We start from the raw sequence: 23,715 nt of genomic DNA, 5'->3' as shown, positions 1-23,715 counted from the left end.
TATATACCATCTTAATAGGTTAAAGGGGGATGAGAAAGGCATGGAAGGAAAAACAGGTGAAAAGATAATGGGTTTACGGGAGAACAAAGAGGAAATAATAAAGTTTATGATCATGTTTGTTTATACAAGTATGAGTGGTCTCTCTTGTCTCCTTTGGGATGATAAAACTTCCCTGAAGGGGGAATCGGGGTAGGCTTTATTCACATTCTCCCTTCTGGGAGTAGATCTGCCCTGAGGAAGAATTTATGACAGTCTTATTTTCTAGAAGTTGCTTCTTTTAGTCAGATAAGGAAAGGCTTTTTTCTACATCTGTTGGATCTCAAATGTCTTCAGCTTAAAATAATCTTTATACCAAAGTGGCATATCTTGGGGTGCATATTCTTGTCCCCTTCAAGGTCACGATCCAATAGCAGTGTGGCCCAGGTCTCCACACTTTTAAGTTTGACATGATAGCTATGAGTGTGGGCACTGGAGTCTTTCTGCCAAGTTCAATCTTTCTGTTATTTATTATTGAATCTTGGACAGATTATTTAATCTTCCAAACTTCATATTTGACAGCTGTAAGATGGATACATATGGTGAGGGAGAAAAAGGAAAGAGATCTCGATGGTTACTAAACCTTCCAGTTCTAGGCTGTGTCAAAGCGTGTATCCCCATCTAAAAATTGGAAGATAGACTAGTATTATTCATGGAAAAATTCTTATGACTTGCTCATGCTTTATGTGTTTCTAGAAAGAGATCACTGTCTCTATACGCATCCTAAGAAATAACAAACCAAGATTAAAACTAAAATATCCATCTTTCACATTTCCTTCATCATTCTCTTCTCCTGTTGGAATGATGTTCCATCCCCGAAGCCATTTTCTGTATGCTTATGGTAATCAGGTGAGTACACATGAAATTTCACACGCTGGGGTCGGGTGGCTCATTCACGTCCTCTATGCCAAGAGGGTTCTACATCAAGTAAAGAACAGTCGCTGATCAGAGAGGTGGAAAGCCCGATGAAGAGAGAATGAGAGGAGAGGAATTAGAGACAAGGAACGCAAACAAATCTTTTGCAAATTTTTGCTGAAAAGTGGAGCAATGAAATGGGGCAATGTTGAAGAAGGAAGGGTGGTCAAGAGAAGAGTTTTTTTTAAAAAAGATAGGAGGCATTACGCTGTGTGCTGATGGAAATTATTCAGTAGGAGGGGGCAATTAATGATGCAAGAAAGAGAGAGAGAGGAAAAATTTCAGGAGTGATGTTTCTAAATAGGTGAGAGGAGATGAGAGTCATGCCCTGGTGGAGAAATTGTCCTTAGGAGGACAATTATCATACAGTACCAGGAGGGAAGGAAGAGTCTAGGGGTAGATGCTGTAATGGAAGGATTGGAAATTTATCTTCTCTTTTCTCAACAAAAAGTAAAAGTTATTATTTGAGAGTGAGGATGGAAGAAGAATGTTGGGAATTTGAAGAGAGAGAAAACAGAGTGATACAGTTGCTAGGAGAGTGAGGTGATTAAGGGAACTAAGAATGACTGCTTGAGCTTTGTGCTCATGAATTCAAAGTCTGACCATTTCATCATTATTAAATGTTCTTCTCCACATTCAACTGTGGGGGTTCACACGTAATATAGAAGACAGAGAGTTGTATTTAACCACAGTTAGAATTCTACCAAGAAATTATTAAGAGGTAAAAGAGTATACAGAAGGAAATGCAATAAGACAAAGAAAAAAATTAAGAAATTAAAGTCACGAATATTAAAAAGTAGCAAACTATTTACTTGTAAAGATATTTGATTGTCTATATAGAAAATCTAAAAGATACATACAATTTACTAAAAAGGAACAAAAAAGATGGAAAAGGAGGAGAAGGAGGAGTAGGAGGAGGAGAATTCTGTTCATTAAAGACACTGTAAGAAGTGAAAATACAAATTGGGAGATGACTTGTAACACATTTAACTGAGAAAGACTGAAATGTAAGAATATATAAAGAATTCCTACAAAGCAACACAAAAAAGACAACCCAATAGCTAAATTGACAAAAAACTGTATTAAAATTACGCTGATGGTAACTACTTTGAGCACGTCTTGTAATTGCAGAAGTCCAATGTGACTTGTATTCATCTTTTGTTATCAGTATATATGGAGTATTACAATTTTAATACAGTTTTCCTTTCTTAAAGTGAGTATGCGGGTTTTTTTGGCACCCTCTGTATATGTGAATGTAAATATGTACGGTTTCAAACCGATTAAGGTCGTTGCCTCTGGGAAGGGATAGAAGAGACCATGATTATATCAGATGAGGTCTAAAAGGAGAATTATTTGGATGGTGGTCAAAGAAACTTCAGCCACATTATAATGTTTTAAATTTAAGAAAAGCCTATTTTCAGATATAACTTGTCATTAAAATTAATTTTTAAAAAGAAATTTAAAAATCAGAAATCTTCATTTGAATAAAACTGAGACTATTAAAAGGTGTACCAAGCAGGATTCAGCCAATATATGATGTGATTTATCTTCTTACCAAAAGATGAGGCACTGGAGAAACTTACATACCATGGTAGAGTACATTTGAGTATTTAGAAGGTTCCCAGGACGCACCCTTGCAACTGTCAAGGGGCTTTTCCCCATAAAACATGTTTACATACATATTTGCCAAATGCCTAGAACTTGAAGTCTCCTGTAAGGATTGGGTAAACTCTCTCCCCCATATTCAAATACACCCAGTACCTCATCCTTGTATGAACAAGGGAAGCCCATTTGGAAGATGATGAGAATAACTTCGTTCCTTTTTACATTCACCATGCATACTGTGTAGACCTGAGACTACCATATATGCTGTCATACAAACTCTAGGAAGGAAACAGAGAGTAGACCAAGTAAGTGAGGAGTCTGTGTGTGTGTGTGTGTGTGTGTGTGTGTGTGTGTGTGTGTGAGAGAGAGAGAGAGAGAGAGAGAGAGAGAGAGAGAGAGAGAGAGAGAGAGAGAGAGAAATACAGCTGTGGGCATATGGGAAAAACCATGCTGCATGAATTTTCTTACGTAGGAAGATTAGGCTGGTAGGTAATTGCTGTTACATGGCTGCTGTTTAATGAGTTGTGTTTTTATTCCCTTAGGTATGGCTTTCAATGGATGGTGGCCACACTTTCGAATTATTGGCTGACTTTCATGACGATATCATAAAGAATACTTATCATAGTTTTTATACTTCCGATATTACTTTTGTTTCCCAGAGTGGAAAGGTTTACTTGACGAAAGCCGGTGAGGAATTCACTTTTCTTGGTGTAAGCACTGTTGTGAGCCAGGTTAGAGGAGCCAGATTAGAAGATACATGAAAAAAAAAAAAATCTGCCATATTAATCAACTATTCCTAACGTCTCAAACTTATTAGGGGTGATAGATTTTTTAAAATATTTTTTTAACTGTGGTAAAATACACATAACAGAAAATTTACCATCTTAACCAGTTTAAAGTGTGTGGCTCAGTGGTATTAAATATATTCAAAATGTTCTGTAGCCCTTACCACCATCCATCTCCAGAACTCTTTCTATCTTGTAAAACTGAAATTCTATACCCTTTAAACAGTAAATCCCTATTTATTGTGAAAAACAATTAAGTGCTTCCAACTCTTCTGAAAGTAATCTTATCAATTTACTGTCCTACCAGTAATATGAAGGAATTCCAGTTGCTCCTCCTTCTCAGCAATTAGTTGCTCCCCCTTCTCAGCAATTAGTTAGTCTTTTAAATAGGAAGCCATCATGCTGAGTATGTAATGTTATCTCATTGAAGGTTCAGTTTGCATGAAAAATAATGTTGAGCACACTTTTAGATGATCATTGGCCAATTTTATCTTTTTTGTTAAATTATCTCCTCAAGTTTTTCAATCAAGTTTTAATTGGATTGACTTTTTCTTATTGATTTTTATGAGTTTTTTTTAATGTATTATGGATATGAGTCCTTTTTTAAAAATATGACTTGCAAACATCTTTTCCCAACCAGTTGCTTGTCTTTTGTTTTCTCTTCATGGTGTCTTTTGATGGACAAAATTATTAATTTTTAAAAGTTAAATTTATCAGTCTTTTATGGTTCGTGCTCTTCGCTTCTTATATCCTGTTAAGAAATTTTTGCCTATTCCAAAGTTATGAAGAGAGTCTCCTGTTTTCTTCTAGCAGATGCATTGTTTTTGATTTCTTGTGTAGATCTATGTAAAACTTCTAATTTTGTGTGTATGGTGTGATGTCAAGTTTTTTTTTTTTTTCCTGTACAGCTGTCAGGTTTTTTACTCTGGCCTTGAGTTGGATATTGAAGGCCATAAGCTTGTTTTCTTTCTTCCTTTTTTTTTTTTTTTTTTTTGGTAAGCTCTCCAGTATATCCATAAAAGTCATATCACCCCACAATCTTTGTAGAAAACCATGATTGTCATTGTAATCAAGTCCAGCCACCCCATTTCATCTCCTATAGTCTTGCCCTCCACACGCCCTCCATCCCATGCTACTACCAGTAATAATCTGAGTAATTGTGACGCCTTTGCTTGCTATGTGCACTGCCAGTGTCGCAGTATGCACCAGACATAAGAAGTCCTCTGTGCATTCCTCAAATATGGCACTCAGTCCCAGAATCCCACCCAGATACTCTGGTTTCCAGGGACATTTCTGATAAAAAAATACCTTATCGGTTACAGTCCTGGCAGGAAACATTATTCCACTCAAGTGTTTCACCTGAGAGGGCACTATTTGTAGAGCAGTGGACAGAGTTAAAGGAACCAACAATAATATTAAAATATCCAGAGACTACCAATGGGAGAAAGTGATTACAGTCCCTTTGATTAAAGGGGTAATACAAATAAATAGATGATGATAGATAGGTAGATGATAGATAGATAGTTAGATAGATGATAGATAGATAGATAGATAGATAGATAGATAGATAGATAGATAGATAGATAGATAGATAGTAGATAGACAGACTTCTCTCTCCTTCCTTTCTTCTTATCTCCTGTTAGCCTTTCATTGGCCAAACCCAATCAGAAGCCAGCTGGAAAGTACTGCAGTTCATAGAGGTTAGCCTTCCAGGGCACCAGACATGAAAAAGAAAGCCTGAGAATGGCTCTGAAGGAACTGGCAAATAGAGAATAGACAGCACATACTGTGAAACAAAATCAAAATAGACTCAGCAAGATGACTTTGGAGAGAGTAAAAATAATAACACCTAAGAAAACTGAACTAAGTTGGCAATATACATTCTAAACTCTTACAAATTATAGATATAAACTGTAGAAACATGTCCATGTGTAGAATGAACAAGTAAATGGAAAGAATCAAAAATGACAAATATAGATGCTGATGATTGAGAAGCCGCAAATCGTAGGAATTTCCAGGCATGAACACAGGTGGTGGCTCTGTGTTTCTCTCTGTTACCGAAACTTCCTGGCACACTGTAGCATTTTGATATGGATGAATGGATAAATACTGAAAAGAAGGCGAATAAAGGAAACCAAGAATTGATAATGTCTAAAATTAATGTCTTATTAGACATTAATTTTTTTAAACCCAAATCAAACCCAGTAATAAAAGCAAAAACACTTCTGAATTATTTGAAACAGAGAACGTAAATCAATTTTAAAGGCACAAAAAAATCAAGCCTGCCTTGGATTTCTCTGCTGCAACAATGAATAATATCACATATTCCTCTAAAGAACCTTAAGAGAAAAATAATATTGCCTAAGAATTTGGAGGCAACTCACCCAGTTATTCATAGGCAAAGCCAATAGAAGAATGTTATAAACACTGTAGTTCATCAAATCGGAGGTTTGTTGATTATAAGATCCATCTTGTTCTATTAAAACAAAAAAAGAAAAACTCTTCCAATTGAACTTGAACACAGCGTTTGAACAGTGATCCTGATGGATTTCTCTGACATTATTTCCCGTGCCTGTAGTTGCACTGGTTGGTGTGTGATAAGACAAATTTTGCATATTATCTCAGTAACAAAACATAATGCAATTTTATCTACTTGTGGATTTCTTCCTTCTTAATGTCCTGGAAAGTAGTCTGTAGTGATCATACAAGAAAATTTGGAATTGTGATAATTCTTCCAGTCCCATTTTGCTTTATTGACAAATATGAGCCCCACTGTTTTCCTCTCTTGCTGCATAACTGTTTCAATGCCTAATTATAATGTCATATTTTTAAAAGCATTTTAAGCAGCAACAAAACTCAATATGTGCTACACCAGTGATTCAGGAAACTCAAAGTCATGGCAATATAAAGAGCTCAGATGACACACAGGCCGTTCTAGCCAATTGACCACAATGGCGTGAGTGCCACCTGGCGGACAATGGTTGTAAGACACTTCAGTTATAAAACGTGTCTCAATTTACAAGATGTTAAAATATGAAAAAAAAGATACCTTATGTCTATAGATGAAATAGGACATATTGAACCTTAGCAATTGTAATGGTTAATTTTACATGTCAACTTGACTGGGCCAAGGGGTACCCAGATTAAACATTATTTCTGGGTGTGTCTGTGAGGATGTTTCTGGATGAGATTAACTTTTGAATTGTGAACACAGTAAAGGAGACTGCCCTCCCCAATGCGGGTGGGCGTCATCCAGTCCTTTAAGGACCTGAGTAGAACAAAAAGGTAGAGGAAAGAAGAATTTACCCTGGTGGCTTCCCGCCTGTCTCCTTGAGCTGGGACATTGGTCATCTTCTGCCCTTGGATGGGGACTTACATCAGTGGTCCCCCAGTTCTCAGGCCTTTGGCCTCTGACTGGGAGTTACACCATCAGGTCCCCTGGCTTCCAGATGGCAGATGGTAGGACTTCTCAGCCTCCATAACTGCATGAGCTAATTCCCCATAATAAATCTCTTTCTATATATCGTACTGGCTTGTAGAGGGTGCTAGCGGTACAAGTGGTTAGGTTCTGTGTGTATTCTGAGGGTAAACTCAATAGGACTTGCTGATGGATTAGGTGTAAGGTGTGAGAGAGAGAGGAATTAAGAATGACACCAAGGTTTTTGGACTGAGCAGCAGGGATGATGCAGTGGCCATTGATGTGGATGAGGAAGGCTAAGGATGGAAGAGGTGTGAGTGAGCATTAGGACGAGTTCAGTTTGGGATCCCTGATGGACATGGACCTGGAGCAGTTGGATATGTAAGTCTGGAGTGCAGGGAAGAGAATGAGGCGGGAGGTTGAAATTAGGAATCATCCACATAAAGATGAATTTTAAATCCTAAAACTGGACGAGATCTCCAGAGATAATGAGAGAAGAGATATAAGAACAGAGTGCTGGGGCACTCCCGCGTTTAGGGGTCAGGGAGGGGACAATGGACCTCTTGGGAGAGCCAGGCTGAGCTAGGGCATGTTAGGTGGGCAGGTTGTGTGTGGAAATCAGCCTTTTGCATCCTGAGACCTGAGCTTTCACTCGGACTCCATCCTCCATTCAAGGGGCTTTCTCTTTTCTCTGGATCTGTGTTTGTTTGGTTAAGTGAATGCTGCTGTCTTACCACATGTTTCCCAGAACCTCCCACCGTGCTGCCCTAAGGCATCAGAGAAGCATAGTGAGTTTGATCATAGCAAATTTGGATCAACGTATTAGTCTTCTTGTAGTTTATGATTCAGTGGTCTCTACTGCTAATTCCCCTTGCTGTCCTGAGGGTTGTTTTCTCATTGCCTTCTACCTACCTATCAGGAACCTGACTTCGGCGTTAGGGAGAGACTCCATTACTGGGGAGCTGACTTCTTTCCTTCCAGACGTCTTTAACATACGCTCACTCTATCGATCCTTCACCTACTTCAGCGACCAGGTTCTGTAATGAATTGGAGCCTGGAAAAGACTTTCCAGGGACTCAACGGAGACGAATATCTGTATTACTACTTCTGGCATCTCAGAGACCTACTCCCACCTCTTAGTTTAAATGAAGGAGTTTTTACAAAAGATAGTATTAAAAGTTCTCTAGTTGTGGTATATCAATTATCAAGAGACCTCTGTTTCTATCCTGATAGGATTGGAAAGATATACTGAAATTGGATCTATTACTGATAAAATTTTCACATTATACTATGACCACATGGGATTCATACATAAACTGACTCCAGATCATTTTGAAGCTGGTAGATCACGTGCAGCCTTTGGAAATTCTAAAGGTATTTTTGGACAGGTCAGTGATATAATGCATTGAAATAGTTTGCCCTGTTTTATGAATAGATGCCACATTATGTACACAGAATAATGGGAAACTAAGAAAGCAGATTCCTTGGGACAAACTCTTATTAAGGCACTTTGCTCTATTTAACTAAAGGAAAAACCTCCATACTCGTATACCAGAGAGCATCTCCCAAACCTTCCAAGTCCCATACTGGGTTATACAGATGTAACTCCACCCAGGGTATCTTCAGACAAATATCTACACAGCAAAACCCAACCAGATATTCCAAGCTAGACCCATTCCTGCCAACCCAGGTACATGGTGGGTTTGATCTTCTACCTCCCAAGATTGACCGGAAGAAACACAAGTTCTGTTTTTCATACTGGTTTACCCTTCTCTTTTATATTAACCCTGACCCCCTCATTTATTCCTTTTCTAATGATAACATGGGAAGGAGTTATTGATGATACTACATACAGATTTTTCTAATAATTTTTATGTCTAATATGCTACTTGTGAAGGCACATATGCCTACGAACTCATCCTTGTGTGGACGGTCATGCAAATGGACTCTTATCAATACACTGGTAAAGAATCAAACAGATGTTTTGACTGGGGTTTAATGAAACCTGCCCTTTGGCCTAAAGGAAATAGAAAAAAGGATGACTAGTTGTAATAGAACATTCCCAATGACCAGGCCAAAGCGGCAGCTGAGAGGACGGTGTTTTCATTTCTTTTGTCTGAGATATTCATAGAGGGTGACATGAGACTTCCTTATGACAGTAAGATGCCACCACGTGACTCCCTGTGTATTTGCTAGTCTGTGGTGTGAGCTCTGCAGAGATACAAATCCAATGACATGAATGGGAGGATAGAACTAACCAAAAAAGTAGTCGCCGTAATTTTTCACCCACTTCACAATTTGTATGACATAGCTTAGCTCTCTTAGATGAAAGTTTAAATTATGACAATCAAAAGCCAAGAGAGGTTTATACTCAGGATGAGTTCAAGGAACTCACACTCAATACTATCATCTCCCTTCCCCCAAACAAACTATGTGTTCTGTCTGGATAAAAAGAATCACTAGCCTTTATTTGACCCTGAGCCTGCCCGGCACTGTTGTGAGCTCTTACTCTTTGGGACAACTATGGATCCTCATGTTACCGATAAGGAAGTGAGGCAGAGGAAAGCCAAATAATTTACCCCAAATTACCTCTTTCACACGGTAGTTATTGGACTCAGACATCCAACCAGGCCACAGGTCCCAGGGCCTCGACTATACTTTTTAGTCACTATGTTACCTTTCACTGGACTTGCACACACTTTTCATGGGATATTCTTGGCACCCCCAGGCTAGAATGTCATACAGAATTCTAAAGCATTCGCAGCCTTTTCAGACTCCTTAAGCCATCTGTTCAGTCCCACTTTTATTCTCCTTGCGTCTGTTTCCCACTCTCTCCCCTTCTCAGTGGATTCCCAAATTTAAGAGACTAGGGAAAAAGGCATAACAGAAAATGGGTCTTGGAGCCCATTCTGTGATGACTATGCCCCCACCCAGCCTGCACTACCTACCCCTCCCTCCTTGTCTCATAGAAACCTTAGCTCCAACATGCCCTTGGGGGCTGGTCTCCACCTCTCTTCTCACCCCCTGAAATTTCCCAAAGCGACAGGATCAGGATGGGAGAAGGGTGTGTTAGAAAGAAGACCTACGGCCCAGAAATCTGAACCACAGACGCCATGTTGGCTGCAAGGAAAAGCCTGTGAACTGGAGGAAACGAGACGCTCAGAAGCTATTAGAGTTGGGGACTCAGACAGTAGCTGTGCAGTCACTCTCAGGGGACTGGGAGTAGTAGCAGCTTTCCAATGAAGAGACGTACTTCACAGCTCCTTTCCTAAATAAAACTCTAAATGAGAACTGAGTTTAAAATCTGCACCTCCAGATTCCAACCCCCGCCCCCCCCACACACACACAGCAGAAGACAGCCAAGTCTCTATACACCCTTCCACCTCAGCTTCCCACAAAGGGCACAGGAATCTTAAAGTGAATATCATTCCTCAGAATTTCTTTTCCTCCTCAACAGAAAAATGCATTGTCCCTTGCATACACATGGATATTCAAATAGAGCATGTTGAGATATTACTCCTACTGATAAACAACCAGTATTATTTTGATGTGAACTGGAAATAAATGTGTTATTTGCATTCTGTCATAATTAAAATATAAAAAGGACATGTAAATGCAGTCTATTTTTGTCCTCCTCCAGGCTCCTGATATGGGCTTTGAGACCGCACTTGCTCTGCAGTATATCACCTTAGATGAAATGATCTTTTATGCATATGTACCCGAGAATGAACCGGAGAAAAGCAGATACACCAAGCAATTCAACAACATTCACTTGGGAAAAGTGATACACTCCGGGTAGGTACTGATTTGCCTCACAGTTATTTAGATTGCACACTGGTTTCTAGATTCTAAATTTTGAGCCTACTTTTTTGAGTACTTTTCTTGGTCAAATAGAGTAAGTTTTTTTGACACCTCATGAGGCCAAATGTATTTGGAGATGCCAAGGTGCCTTACATGATGCCACAATCTCAGGAACTCAGGGCCAGGTATGTCAGCACCACCAGGCCAAGCTATAGTAATGTACATTTGCCATCTTGAGTGTGAAAATGTTCTGGGCTACACTGGTTACTGCTTATCCAGTGTTCACTCACATGGCACTTCTCGTATGTCCAAAAAACAAACACATCTAATGTAGTGAAGGCCATCTTGCATGAAATACTGTGTGACAGGTATGCAGAATTCTCAGGAACGCTGACTTCTAAGACATTGGCAATAGCCAGTGACCCTTAAAGCTATCTTCAAGGTCTAAATAGTCTCTTTGAAGAACCTTATGAGTTCTACAACCCCTTAAAATCTAACAATGAGAAAAGGAACAACTTCAGATTACTAGAAACTCACCCTCTCCCAAATATGGTGGGCCCTATTCCACCAGGGTGAAATCTGTTTCTTACACATGTATGGGGCTGTCGGGACATACCCTGTCCTATAACCAGCAAACCCATGCGCCTCCGGGCAGCTCACTTAGAGGTGGTCATGAAGACTGGAATCAGACATAACAAATGCTGGCAGTAGTTGTTTTTTTTTTTTTTTTCCATGAGGACTGTAGAACTTTCTGTCTCTAAGAAAAGTACCCATGATTTCTACAACGTTTTTATTTTCAATAGCTTGTGTATGTGTGCCATTCCAGGTCACCCACTTCAAGTTTATACTATAGGTATGGCCTTATAGAAAACATATAGAATCACTTTTTTAGAAATTAACATCTTCATACCATCCTAATGTTAATCATTTCTTATAACCTAATTATTTTTAAAAGCATGTGCAGATTCTCTTAGGGATCAGAATATGTGAGAACAAGATCAACACATTCTGTGATCAGACGTAGTCACTTTCCTCAGAAACTAGGGAACAGGCAAACCCCGGGCAGGAAATGGGAGCAAAGAGCCAGGATCAGAGAACTGGAGGCGAGTGGAACTTCAGCTGGGGCGGTCGAGGGTTTGGGAGTCCAGAGTTATGAGGTCAGCAATAGGCCAAAGGCAGATATCTAGATACTGGGGGGAGGGAGGAGTGTCCTTCATTCATCTCTTCCACAATTACTTAGCACGTATATGTGTGCAAAGCACTGTGGTTGCTGCTGTGGTAGAACGGTGAGGAAGACATTCCTTGTTGTACTCTAGCACTGGAAGTAGACAAGTATGTACTTACAGTTGACAATAGTCTACAACAGAAAAGCGTGGAGTATTGAAAGAGTGTTTTCCTGGGGGTTGTTTGGAGGATCTTGGAAGGTTTCTCAGAGGCAGTGATGCTTATGGTGAGATGGGAAGGATGAGGATGGAGGAAGAGCTGGGGGTAGAGGAAAGGTTCCAGACCGAGAGAACAGCATGGATAAGGCCTCCAGGCCAAAAAGCATGATGTGTGTTTGAGAAACCAAAAGAAAACCCAGAGTGTCATGAACAAAGGAGGAAAGTCATTCAAGAGAGTGGACCCAGGTCAGGCAGGGACTCTGAGTCCCAGTAAGGAATTTGGATGTTATTCCATGAAAGCAGGAGGCACCGAAGGCTTCTAATTAGGTGAAAAACTGGATTGATTTATGTGTGATTTGTCTACTAAAGAAGCTAGAGAAACCAACTTTATTTTTCTTCCTACTGTGTCTCTTCAAATCCCCTTTGCGGGATACTTTCTTTCCTACCTCTAGATGAAATATCAGGCAAGCCCCATAGCTTTTCCCTTAGAGAGTAAGTAAATATTTCCTTGGTTTAAGCAAAGTAATAATCACGTGACTTAATAATCACCTGACTCTGTTCCTGTCTAGTGTTTTAGAAAAAAAGTCAAACTCTCATCCAATTTAAATTTGTTTCCCAAACTCTAATTGGAACCTGACCCAAACTGAGAAGCCTGGAGTGTGGGGAGAGAGAGTGTTTCTCATTCTCATTGTTTTCTGGTTCGTAGCCTCCTCCCTTCTAGCTTATGATTTATAGCCCTTCTAGAGTTTGGGTGAAAGAAGGGAGGTGAGAAGAAAGGGATGAGAGGTACTCCTGATGGAGACCTCCAGAGTCCTTTAAAGGGGGAAGTGCCATTCCTCTAACTGGTGACAACTGCCCCCATCACCTCCACGCCTCTAGAAGTCTGCTACTCTCCTGGGGTCCCTTCGCCCTTCCCACAATCCTTCTGGGCAGCATTCCGTTGTTTTTTTCCCTGCCTTTTCCCCCCTACCCTATCCTCTAGAGATAAGCATTGTCTTGAATTTTGGGTGAACATTAAAGATATTTTTTTCTTTATGACTTTAACACTTGCATATGTACCAAAATGTATTGCTTAGTGTTACTAGATGTATTACATATCTACGCATGCCTTCTCCTGGGATTTGCCTTTTACATACAACATTATGCTTTTGTGATGACCTCAGATGCTCCCTAAATGACTGGATATGGCTGTCTGCATCTGTAAGTCAATTTCATGAAAATACCACAATTTAATTATTCTCCTATGTTGTCTGCTGGTAGTTTTAAACTTTGCTTTTTTATTTTTAAGTTTTTAATCTATCTAGAATTGATGTGTATGGTATGAGGTGGGAATCTGATCTCTTTCTTTCTTTTCATACATAGATAGCCAGTTGTCCTGCAACTCTCCATTGGTCTGCAGTGTCACCCCTGTGGTCTGTCATAGGTCCTTCCATTCATGCCTTTGTCTGTTTCTGGTCTCCTATTTCATTGCTCTATTTGTCACACTACGTGTCTATAACTTATAACACGTTAATGGTACTCCCTTCTGGTTTTTCTTGGCCTTTGTTCTTGTATTCAAATGTGAGATTCAGCTTGTCAAGTTCATTAAGAAAAAAGCCCCACAACGACCTGTTAATAGAAATAACCTCTTGCAGTCAAATTCTGCCTTATATCCGCAGTTAGATGTTGGGTGGAAATTCCTGGCTCTTCTCCTAGCATTAAGATTACTTCATTCTTGTAGAATTGGAGGCCCAAGACAGCTTCCTGACCCTCCTGAAGGGGTAGAGAGTTATTATTTTATCCTTCCGTCCTCCATACTGTGTCTTTGTCTGTGCCCGGTGGATGACTGGCTTTGCTCCCTCTCTCGGGAGCTTAAAGCTTTTGCTTCTTTGGGGAGAGGGGTGAAAGAGAGAGGGGGCGGGGCTTCATTGCCAGTACCCGCCAGGTCCTTTTCCTAGCTAGTGATCACCTGTATCGAGGCTTGTGTACTAGAGTGTTTAATGCCCAAGCCCTGTGGCTTAGGCTTTAGCTTTCTATGAAAGAAGGTTCAGGGAAGTGGGTGATGCTTGATGCCTGTTTTCTCCCCATCTTCTGATGCAAAGGCCCCCCACCCCCACCCACCCACCTGCACCACCAGCAGGGGCTCTCTGGTCTCTTTCCCACCCAATCTTTCTCATGAGACTCGGGAAGCCCAGGGCAAGGATCTTGCAAGTGAGTGCAGGCTCCTCTTTGAAGGGTACCCCAGCGTTTCTAGATGGACATGGCAGCACATACTTGGCCTTTGGCAGTTCTTTTTTTTTTTTTTTTTTTACAATTTTAGCGAATTATTACTTGTCTGTGTTGTGATCAGCACTGCATTTCTTCCTCCCATGTGTTTATATAGGTAAGACTGTTCAGTGTTCTGACCCTCCATGGAATGGCTTAGTCCCTGGATTTCTAGTTAGTTGGTTATCTGCTGGCCTTAGTTCTCTGATGGGCTTAAGGAAAGTGATCACTTCATTCTCTATCTAGTTTTCTTGTTGGGCTGCATCTTTCTGCTTCTAAAGCAAAAGCAGAAGTCTTGTAATGGACTTTTGTATATTACATTTTTCAAATTTGCTACTTTCTTTTAATAAGTCCGGTACTTTTTCTATATATTCCTGTGGGGTTTTCTGAGTAGATATGTTTCTGAGTAGATCACCACATCACCAAAATAATTTGTTTGGTTTCTTCCTTAACATTTCTTAGCATATTAAACCTCTTTCCTATTACAGTGTCTAGGACCTCGTTAACTAGAAAGAAGATAGGGGCACCCTAGTCCATTTGGGCTACCAAATCCCACAGACTGGGTGGCTTATAACCAACAGACATTGATGTCACAGTTCTGGAGGCTGGAAGTCCGAGATCAGGGTGCCAATGGCCAGTTCTGCTGAGAGCCCTCTTCCTGGTTTGCAGACTGCCAACCTTTTACTGTAACCTGGCATGGTGGAAGGGGCAAGGGAGCGCTCTGGAGGCTCTTTTGCAAGGGCACTCATCTCATTCACAGGGGCTCCACCCTCATGACCTAAATCACCTCCCAAGAGCCCCACCTCTTCACAACATCACCTTGAGCATTAGGTTTTCAACCATCTTCATTCAGGTGCTAGATAAGCTGCAGGTTCTACCTGTCCCTGTGACTTACCGCTCAGTTTTCCGTGTGTAAGCATGACACACGTGTTAATAAACTGTTTCCTATTGTTAATCTATCTTTTGTCAGTTTAATTTCTAGGATCCCAGGCACAGAACCTAGGCGGGTAGAGGAAAAAGAGTTGTTTTCCCTTCCCCTACTGATTATTTTGGATAATAGTCTTTTATCAGACACATCTCTTGCAAATATTTTCTCCTGGTCTGTGGCTTGTCTTCTCTTTCTCTTGACAATGTCTTTCACAGAGCAGAAGTTCTGTGAAATTTTTAATAAAATATGGCTTATCAAATTTTTCTTTCATGGGTTGTGCTTTTGGTGTTATATCTAAAGTCATCAGTATAATCAAGGTCATCGGATTTTCTCCTGTGTTATCTATCTTGTAGGAGTTTTACAGTTTTGCATTTTATATTTAAATATGTAATTTATTTTGAGTTAATTTTTGTGAAGGATATAAGATCTGTGTCTAGATTTTTTTCTTTTGCATGTGGATGTCCAGGTTAACATTTTAAATATAGATTGTTTTTCTTGATTATAAAGTACATGTCCATTGTAGAAATTTCTTAAGACACAGCTAAATTTGAAGAAGAAAATTGAAATCATGACTGTTAACACTTTGATGAATTACTGATTAGCTATTTTAATATGCATTTTAACATTCTTTACCTTGCTTCTTTCATTTAGACATTATATATGCCGTTTTCCTTATATAATTGAAAACTCTGTAAATATCATTTTAATAGTTGCATTTTGTCTAAGTAAATCATGTATTAACATTTACTTAATTTTCCCATTGTTGGCATCTCTTATTTCTACCTTTTATCATAATGCTGTGATGGACATCTTTGTGTGGAAAGATTTTTATCCCCTGTGTTTCAGTGATTTCCTTAGGATAGAGCCCTACTGGTAGACTTATGGAATCAGAGGGAAAACAAATAATGCTATCACTCTTAATGAATACTTTCAAATTGCTTTCTGGGAAGTATGCACCAACTTATGAATGCCTTTCTCCACTCAATTGAATGCCTTTCTCCACTCAATTCTTGCCACTCCTGAACCCTATCATTTAAAAATCTTTGCTAATTTGATAGGTGGAAAGTTATATCCCATTACTGTAATTGACATTTCATTGGTTAACTAATGAGGTTAAAGAACTATTAATCAAACGTTCATTTGTCAGTATTTGTGGCATATTTTGTTTGTAAATTATATATTCAAAAGCTTGCTCATTGAGGCCACAGTTTTATCCAAATTCCTTACTGTGTGTTTGTTTAGGAAAACCGGAACAGCTCACATAAGAAAGATACTGAAACATAACACTCCTAAAGGATTTTTGTCCTCAGTTATTGCAGAAATGACAGACCCTTTTGCAGTAGAAGATGTGAATGAGAGCCCTTGTTTGTCTAGTTCCCTTTCGATCAATCAAGATGGAAACTTCTATAATCTTATTCTTCAAATGCAAAGTAAGTGTAATAACATAACATAGCTCTTATGGCTAGTAAAAATAAAAAGTTCTCATTTGAGAAGATTGTTCGTGCTCATTTATAGAACAGTAGATTTTAAAATTTAGTCCAACTGGTAATCTGCAGAAGTTTACATCTACTAAAGTCTAAAGGAATTTTTATTTCTGATACAATTAAACCTAGCTATAACTTCATTGATATTTCATCAATACTAGGACCCATCATTTATTCCCACTTTTTTGTATTAGCCAGGATTCAGGAGAAATGAAAGAAGACAGGAAATCCGTGCAGATTTTGCCCTCCATAATAAAATAATTTTAAATCACTGTTATGTAGGATATTTCCATTTCAAAGGATTATGTGATAGATATGTGCACATAGTAAAAGCTAGCATAGTTCATTATAAGAACTTGGGTTTTATTTTGAGTAAATGGGAAAGTGAGTAAAGCAGAGTAAAGCAGAAAGGGACATGATAGGACTTAGGTTTTAACAAGATCACTTTAGCTGCTGTGTTGAGAGTAGACTGGGCAGGTGATGGAGAGAGGGCAAGAAGGAAAGCAGAGAAATCAGGAGGCTGTTATGATAATTGGGTGAGGGATCATATTAAGTTTAAGATGCTGTTACTCATCTAAGTGGAGAAATAAGGTGGCTATTTGGAAAGACACATCTGGAGTTCAATAAAGACATCTGGACTGGAGAGAGACATTTGAGTGGTCTGCATATATACGATAGTGCTAGGACACCAGCCAGGAGATGGGAAAGAATCAGTAAAGGAGATTGGATGGTCTGCTCTGAGAACTGAGTGGAGATGTTTCCACAAGGAGGGAGTACTCCTGTGTTAGATGCTATCAGTGAGTCAAATAAGACGAGAAAAGAAAATTGGCCAGGGGATCTGTTGTCGGGAAGCTTGACAAAAGCTGTTGTTGGATAGAGTATTGTAGACCAACGTCTGATTGGATTAGGTTCAAAAAGTTAGAGAGGAGAGGAATGAAGACGTGAATTAAGGCAACTCAAGGAATTTCGCTACAAAGAGGAGGAAATGATGTGGCAGTTGGAGGAATTGTAAAAAAAGGAATTTTGTCTAGAATGGGAGACATTAGAGCATGTGTGTGTCACAAAGGTAATTAAGGAGGATCTCTTGACTACTTCTATTTATTTTTTCAGAATGAGGTGAGTATTATTAATGTGTTCCAAGACCTATCAAAGACATGTGATAATGAAAAAAACCAGAAACATGTGATAATGATGCCCTCCCTCTCCTTGAAACCCCCTTCTTTTGGCTTCCCTCATATTCTCTGTCATGGATTTTTTCTAATCATTTCTTTTTTGTCTGCTTTGTGGCATCTTTTCCCCTTCCATTCCTTAAATGACAATGTTGCTTATGCCCTAGAGCCTCTTTTCATCTAAATCTTCTTGCTCTCCTTAAACAATCAATTATTCATCCATTCAGCAAATATTTATTGAGCAGCTTCTATGTAATAGGCAGATCTTTAGGTGCTGGGGATACAGTATCCTTCTCTTGTAGAATCACAAGAAAGATTTTAGGTTATTAAGCTTCTTGGCAGTTTTATAGTAAAGAAATCGGGTTTCTTATAATTGCTTAGTCCTACATGGCTTTTTTTTTTTTCTGCTGGGAATTTTATAGAATCTGTTTCATAGTAAAGGGTAAAATATAGATCTGTGCTTGACATATTCATGATACATTTTCTATAAAATAATTTGAAGTATCACCTGAAATCTGGCAATTGTGGTCTATGGTTAAGACCACAGTTTAAAAACTCACGTAGTGCATTTCATCCATTTTGTCCTCCAGGATGTTTGGAGAACATTGGCTCTTTTATTTTATATCAAATCATTCCTGTTTTAGCTCCAGGTGTTACTTCCTCATTTCGAGATTCGGATATAGAGAAGACTGTGGTGATTCCCGGTTACAGCAGCTTCCTGATCACAAGAATTGTAAATGCTAAGAAAGCTTTAGCTATTGCTACCATGCCTGCAAGGGTACCCAACGGTATGACGTTTGTAAAAGACTCCTGGTTCTTGTACAACTTTGGGCAGAGGAATGGCCGAACATGGACTATATATGAAACACCGTGCAATTATTGGTTTCAGCAACATGATGATTCACTATCTCTCAATGTCCTGAAATACATTGATCTGGGGAAATCTCAGTCTTTAAAAGTCAAGGTCATACCTAATTCAAAAGGTAAGTTATTTGTATTGGGAAACATCAAAAGGAGATGTTTTGCTTTCCTTGAATGTGAACTAATATTCTTTGTGATATTTTTTTTTTTTTATCTTTGGTTTCCATAGCATTCTACGAATACCAGTATTAGCTCCTAAGTAGTGGGCACTGTGTAAAGCTCTGGATTAAGTGATTTTTTTATACCTTTTAATGTTTGTAACAACTCTAAAAGGCTAGACTATAATCCCCATTTTACAAATGAGGAAAATAAGATTAAGTTAGCAGCCCAAGTTTACAGGGGATTTTAGTTTAGGTTTTTGCTTTCCTCTGAAAAGAAAACCTTTTAAACACCTTGAATTATCATAATTATTTCAAGTGTTGATTGTTAGCTAAATAATGGCTTTTAAGTAAAATTCCATACTTTTCACATTTTTCCAGGTATTTATTTATTAGCAAAGGAAAGACCTTATTAACAATGATGGAGAAATGGCATAGTGGAAAAAAATACAACAAAAAGTTTTAGTAAATAACTGAGCTATAATAGAAAAAGAGGAGGGAAAGACGGAAGGAAGGGAGGGAAAGAGCAAAAATGTTGTCACCAGAAATGAAGAGGTGACAAGGCAAAAAATTAGCTAATGTGTGGCCGCCTGAAAGATATGAGGCTCAGATGTAAACAATATGGGCGGTGGATGGTTTTTAATGCCCCAGCCTTGGCAGAGATGTGGCTTTGGTCCTTTCTACGTTGTGATAACAAATTGGAACTGAGACCATTACATAAAGGTGGTACTGTTCAACCGTGAAGAGGGGGTCAGGAAAACTACATACCCACCTAAAAAAAGGAGCTAGGGAGATTATCATCTCCCTGGGGCTCAAAGTGGAGAAAAAGAATCTCCTATAAAAACCCAAACTCCAAGACTGTGTAACACCAGAGAATAGCCACCAGACGCAGGAATCTTAAGCTGAGAAGTAATTATAACCCCTGGGCACCAGCATAAGTCAGCACAAAACCCTCTGTAGGAATATTTTCATCACCCAGGTTATGTAGACTTCCATGAAAAAAGAAATCCTTGAGCACGAATCAAGGAAAAGAATGTTAAAGCTATGTAAGGAAATGACCCAACAGGCATAGGAAATTTAATCTTCAAGAACATGAGATAATAGAAAAATCAGGAGGACACTATAAAATAAGCATGTGTAAAACTTTTTTTATTTTTATTAATTGTATAATTTTGGGAAACATTGTGTTTCTCCAGGGCCCATCAGCTCCAAGTCATTGTCCTTCAATCTAGTTGTGGAGGGCGCACAATCTTTAGTTGCAGGGGGCACAGCCCACCATCCCATGCAGGAATTGAACCAGCAACCTTGTTGTTGAGAGCTCGGGCTCTAACCACTGAGCAATCCGGCCATCCCATGTAAAACTCTTAAAGAGAGAAAAGAAGATACATGAACCATAATGAAAGGACAAAACACTATTTTTAAAAGAGGCTTATTTGAAAAACAGAACCAAATACAATTTATGTAAATGAAAATCATAGGCTTTGAAAAAAAATTGGAAGACATCTATTTCTATTTCCATCATACTGTGAACTAAATATCCTGAAAAACTTCTTTCTGAAACCAATTCTTTCTCATTGATTATAAATACTATTTGTCCCTATTTCCTTCAAGTAATTTTAGAGTTTTAATTTTATGGGTTTAACTTTTCACTTAATTCTTTAATTTATCTAGATTTTGCTTTGGTGTTTTGTAGATGGTTTACTAGCTGTTCCAGCTGGCTATTCTACAATTTCATAGTTCATAGTGTATCCTTTCTTCACTGATTTCAAAATATGACTTTATCTTGGTGTACAATTTACCTATTATTTTTACCATCTCTGGATTTTAAAATTCTGTTCCTTTGTTATCTCTTTATATTCCAGTCTAAATCCCACAGTGTTCTAATTATTTCAGCTTTAAAATGTACCAAATTAGTTGTTCAATGGTGCAATCACTTTTACTCGTTGACTCTGATGGAACCAAACAGTAATCAGCAAAGTAACTCAATCGCCTTCTTGTGAAGAAAAGCCCAGTTCACGCTTCTAAAGGAATGTCCCTGGTCCAGCCACATCAGCAAAGCCTGGGGTGCTTATTAGAAATGCAGTTTTTTTGTAGTTCTATATGAATTTTAGGTGGTTTTTTTTTCTGTTTTTGTGGAAAATCCCATTGGGATTTTGATAAGGACTGCATTGAATCTATAGACCGCTTTCGGTAGTATGGACATTTACAATATTCATTTTTACAATCTGTGAACCCAGGTAAAGGGGTTTTTAGACCTGACTTCAATGAGGTGGGAATTCCCCACACAGCAAACAATGCTCCAGGCACCAGCTGGCTATTCTACAATTTCACTCAGTTCCGACACTATCTATCCAGAGATAGGATCAGATTCCACAGGTTAACGGTTCAGTCCCACAAAACTGTCTCCGCCCCCACCCCTACCCCCACTTGGGTTTCCAGTGGGAAACCCAGATTGTTTCCTGTGCGTCTGACTGATTGGCTACAGGTTGCAGGTTTCCATGACCCCCTCCTCAGGGTCTGTTAATTTGCTAGAGCAGCTCACAGAACTCAAAGAAACATTTTACTTACTGGATTTCCAGTTTATTATAAAAGCATGTCATAAAAGTTACAGATGAACACCCAGATGGAAGAGATACGTAGGCCAAAGTATGGGGGAAGAGTACAGAATGGCACAGACACACCACTCTCCTAGCACCTTCACGTGTTCACCAACCTGGAAATTCTTCGAACCTCGTCCTTTTGGGGTTTTACGGAGGCCTCATTACATAGACATAACTGATTAAATTATTCACCATTGGCAATTGATCCAACCTGAGTGTAGGGTTGGGGTGGACCTGTTTACCCCAACCTTCTGATTAGGTGGTTGGTTCTCCTGGCAACTGGCCCCCATCCTTAGGTGTGGTCCAAAAGTTACCTTATTAACATAACAAAAGACAGCTTTATTGCTCTCTTCACTTAGGAAATTCCAAGGGTTTAGGAGCTCTGTGCCAGAAATGGGACAGAAGACCAACTATGTATTTCTTATGATAAAGCACAATATCACATTGGGTATCTTTCCATTTAGTGTGTCTTCTTCGTCTTTCACTGATGTCTTATAGTTTTCAGTGTACAGGTCTTTCACCTCCTTGGTTACATTTATTCATAGGTAGTTTATTCTTTTTGATTTTATTGTAAATGGGATATTTTTCTTAATTTTTCTCTTTCAGAGAGTTCATTGTTAGTGTGTAGAAATGCAAATGATTTTGGTATTTCGATTTTGTATTGTGGAACTTTATTGAACTTGTCTATTAGTTCTAAGTTTTTTGGTGAAGTCTTTAGGGTTTTCTATATATAAGATCCTGTCATCTGCAAACATAGGCATTTTCACTTCTTCCTTTCTGATTTGGATGACCTTTATTTCTTTCTCTTGACCAGTTGCTCTGGGTAAGACTTCCACTACTGTGTTGAATAGAAGTAGCAAGAATGATCATCCTTCTCTTGTTCCTGATCTTAGAAGACAAGATTTAAGCTTTGAATATGCTGAATACGAGTATGAGTAGGATCACCTATGAGTATAATGTTACCTATAAGCTTGTCATATATTGCCTTTATTGTGTTGAGGTGCATTTCTTGTATGCCTAATTTGTTGAGAGTTTTTATTGTTGATGGACATTGAATTTTGTCAGACACTTTTCCTGCATCTATTGGGATGATAAATGATTTTTTATTCTTCATTTTGTCAATGTGGTGTATCACAATAAAGACTCTGAATATCCAAAGCAATCTTGAGAAAGAAAAAAGCTGGAGGCATCACACTCCTGGATTTCAAACTATATTATAAAGTTAATTAAAACATTATGGTACTGGCATAAAAAACAGACACGCAGACCAATGGAACAGAATAGAGAGCCCAGAAGTAAACCCATACATATTCAGTCAGCTAATCTTTGACAAAGGAGCCAAGAACGTACAATGGGGAAAGAATAGTCTCTTTAATAAATGGTGTTGGGAAAATTAGATTATTCACATGAATGAAATAAGACCCCTATTTTATACCACTCACAAAAATTAACTCGACTAAAGGTAAGACCTGAAACCATAAAATTCCTAGAAGAAAACATAGGGGAAAAGCTCTTGACCTCGGTCATGGTGATGATTTTTCTTGGAAATGGTACCCCAAAAAAAGGCAACAAAAGCAAAAATAAACAAGTGGGATGACATCAAACTAAAAAGCTTCTGCACAGCAAAATACACATAAAAACCCACCAATCAAAAAAATTAATGGGCAGTCTATGGAATGGGAGAAAATATTTGCAACCCACATATCTGATAAGGGGTTAATATATAGAAGGAACTCATACAACTCAATAACAACCCCCCCTAATAATCCAATTAATTGGCAAAGGCTCTCAATAGGATTTTTCCCAATGAAGACACAAATGCCAACAGGTACATGAAAAGGTGTTCAACATTTCTAGCCATTGGAGAAATGCAGATCAAAGTCACAATGAGATATCTCCTCACACTTGTTAGAATGGCTATTATCAAAAAGATGAGATAAGTGTTGGTGAGGATGTGGAGAAAAGGGAACCCTTGTTCACTGTTGGTGGGAATGCAAATTGGTGCAGCCACGATGGGAAGTATGGAAGTTCCTCCAAAAATTAAAAGTAGAACCACCATATGATCCAGTAAACCCACTTCTGGGTATGTATCTGTAAAAATGAAATCAGTATCTCGAAAAGATACGTGCCCTCCCATGTTCATTGCAGCATTCCTCACAACAGCCAAGAGATGGAAATAACATAGGTGTGCACCAATAGATGAATGGATAAAGAAAATGTGGCATAGGTGTACACAATGGAATATTATTCAGCCACAAAAAAACAAGGAAATCCTGCCACTTACAACAACATGGCTGAACCTGGAGGACATTATGCTAAGTGAAATAAG

General features: G+C 38.8%; 1 protein-coding gene across 1 annotated transcript in view; it reads left to right on the top strand.

Moving 5' to 3' along the window:
* Positions 1-23,715, top strand: part of CATSPERB (cation channel sperm associated auxiliary subunit beta) — a gene marked incomplete at its 5' end in the record, with an annotated part of 68,620 nt that overhangs the window by 29,911 nt on the left and 14,994 nt on the right. Inside the window, 6 exons of the mRNA XM_081048930.1 lie at positions 733-885; positions 3,099-3,243; positions 7,993-8,147; positions 10,400-10,554; positions 16,357-16,544; positions 18,412-18,750. Of these exons, the coding sequence (XP_080905056.1) occupies positions 733-885; positions 3,099-3,243; positions 7,993-8,147; positions 10,400-10,554; positions 16,357-16,544; positions 18,412-18,750 (1,135 nt within the window). The remainder of the gene's footprint in view (positions 1-732; positions 886-3,098; positions 3,244-7,992; positions 8,148-10,399; positions 10,555-16,356; positions 16,545-18,411; positions 18,751-23,715) is intronic.

This window comes from Rhinolophus hipposideros (genome assembly GCF_964194185.1).
Source record: "Rhinolophus hipposideros genome assembly, chromosome: 5".
Classification (NCBI taxonomy): domain Eukaryota; kingdom Metazoa; phylum Chordata; class Mammalia; order Chiroptera; family Rhinolophidae; genus Rhinolophus; species Rhinolophus hipposideros.
The sequence above is the reverse complement of the archived record's forward strand: the minus strand, read 5'-3'. Positions and strand labels throughout refer to the sequence as shown.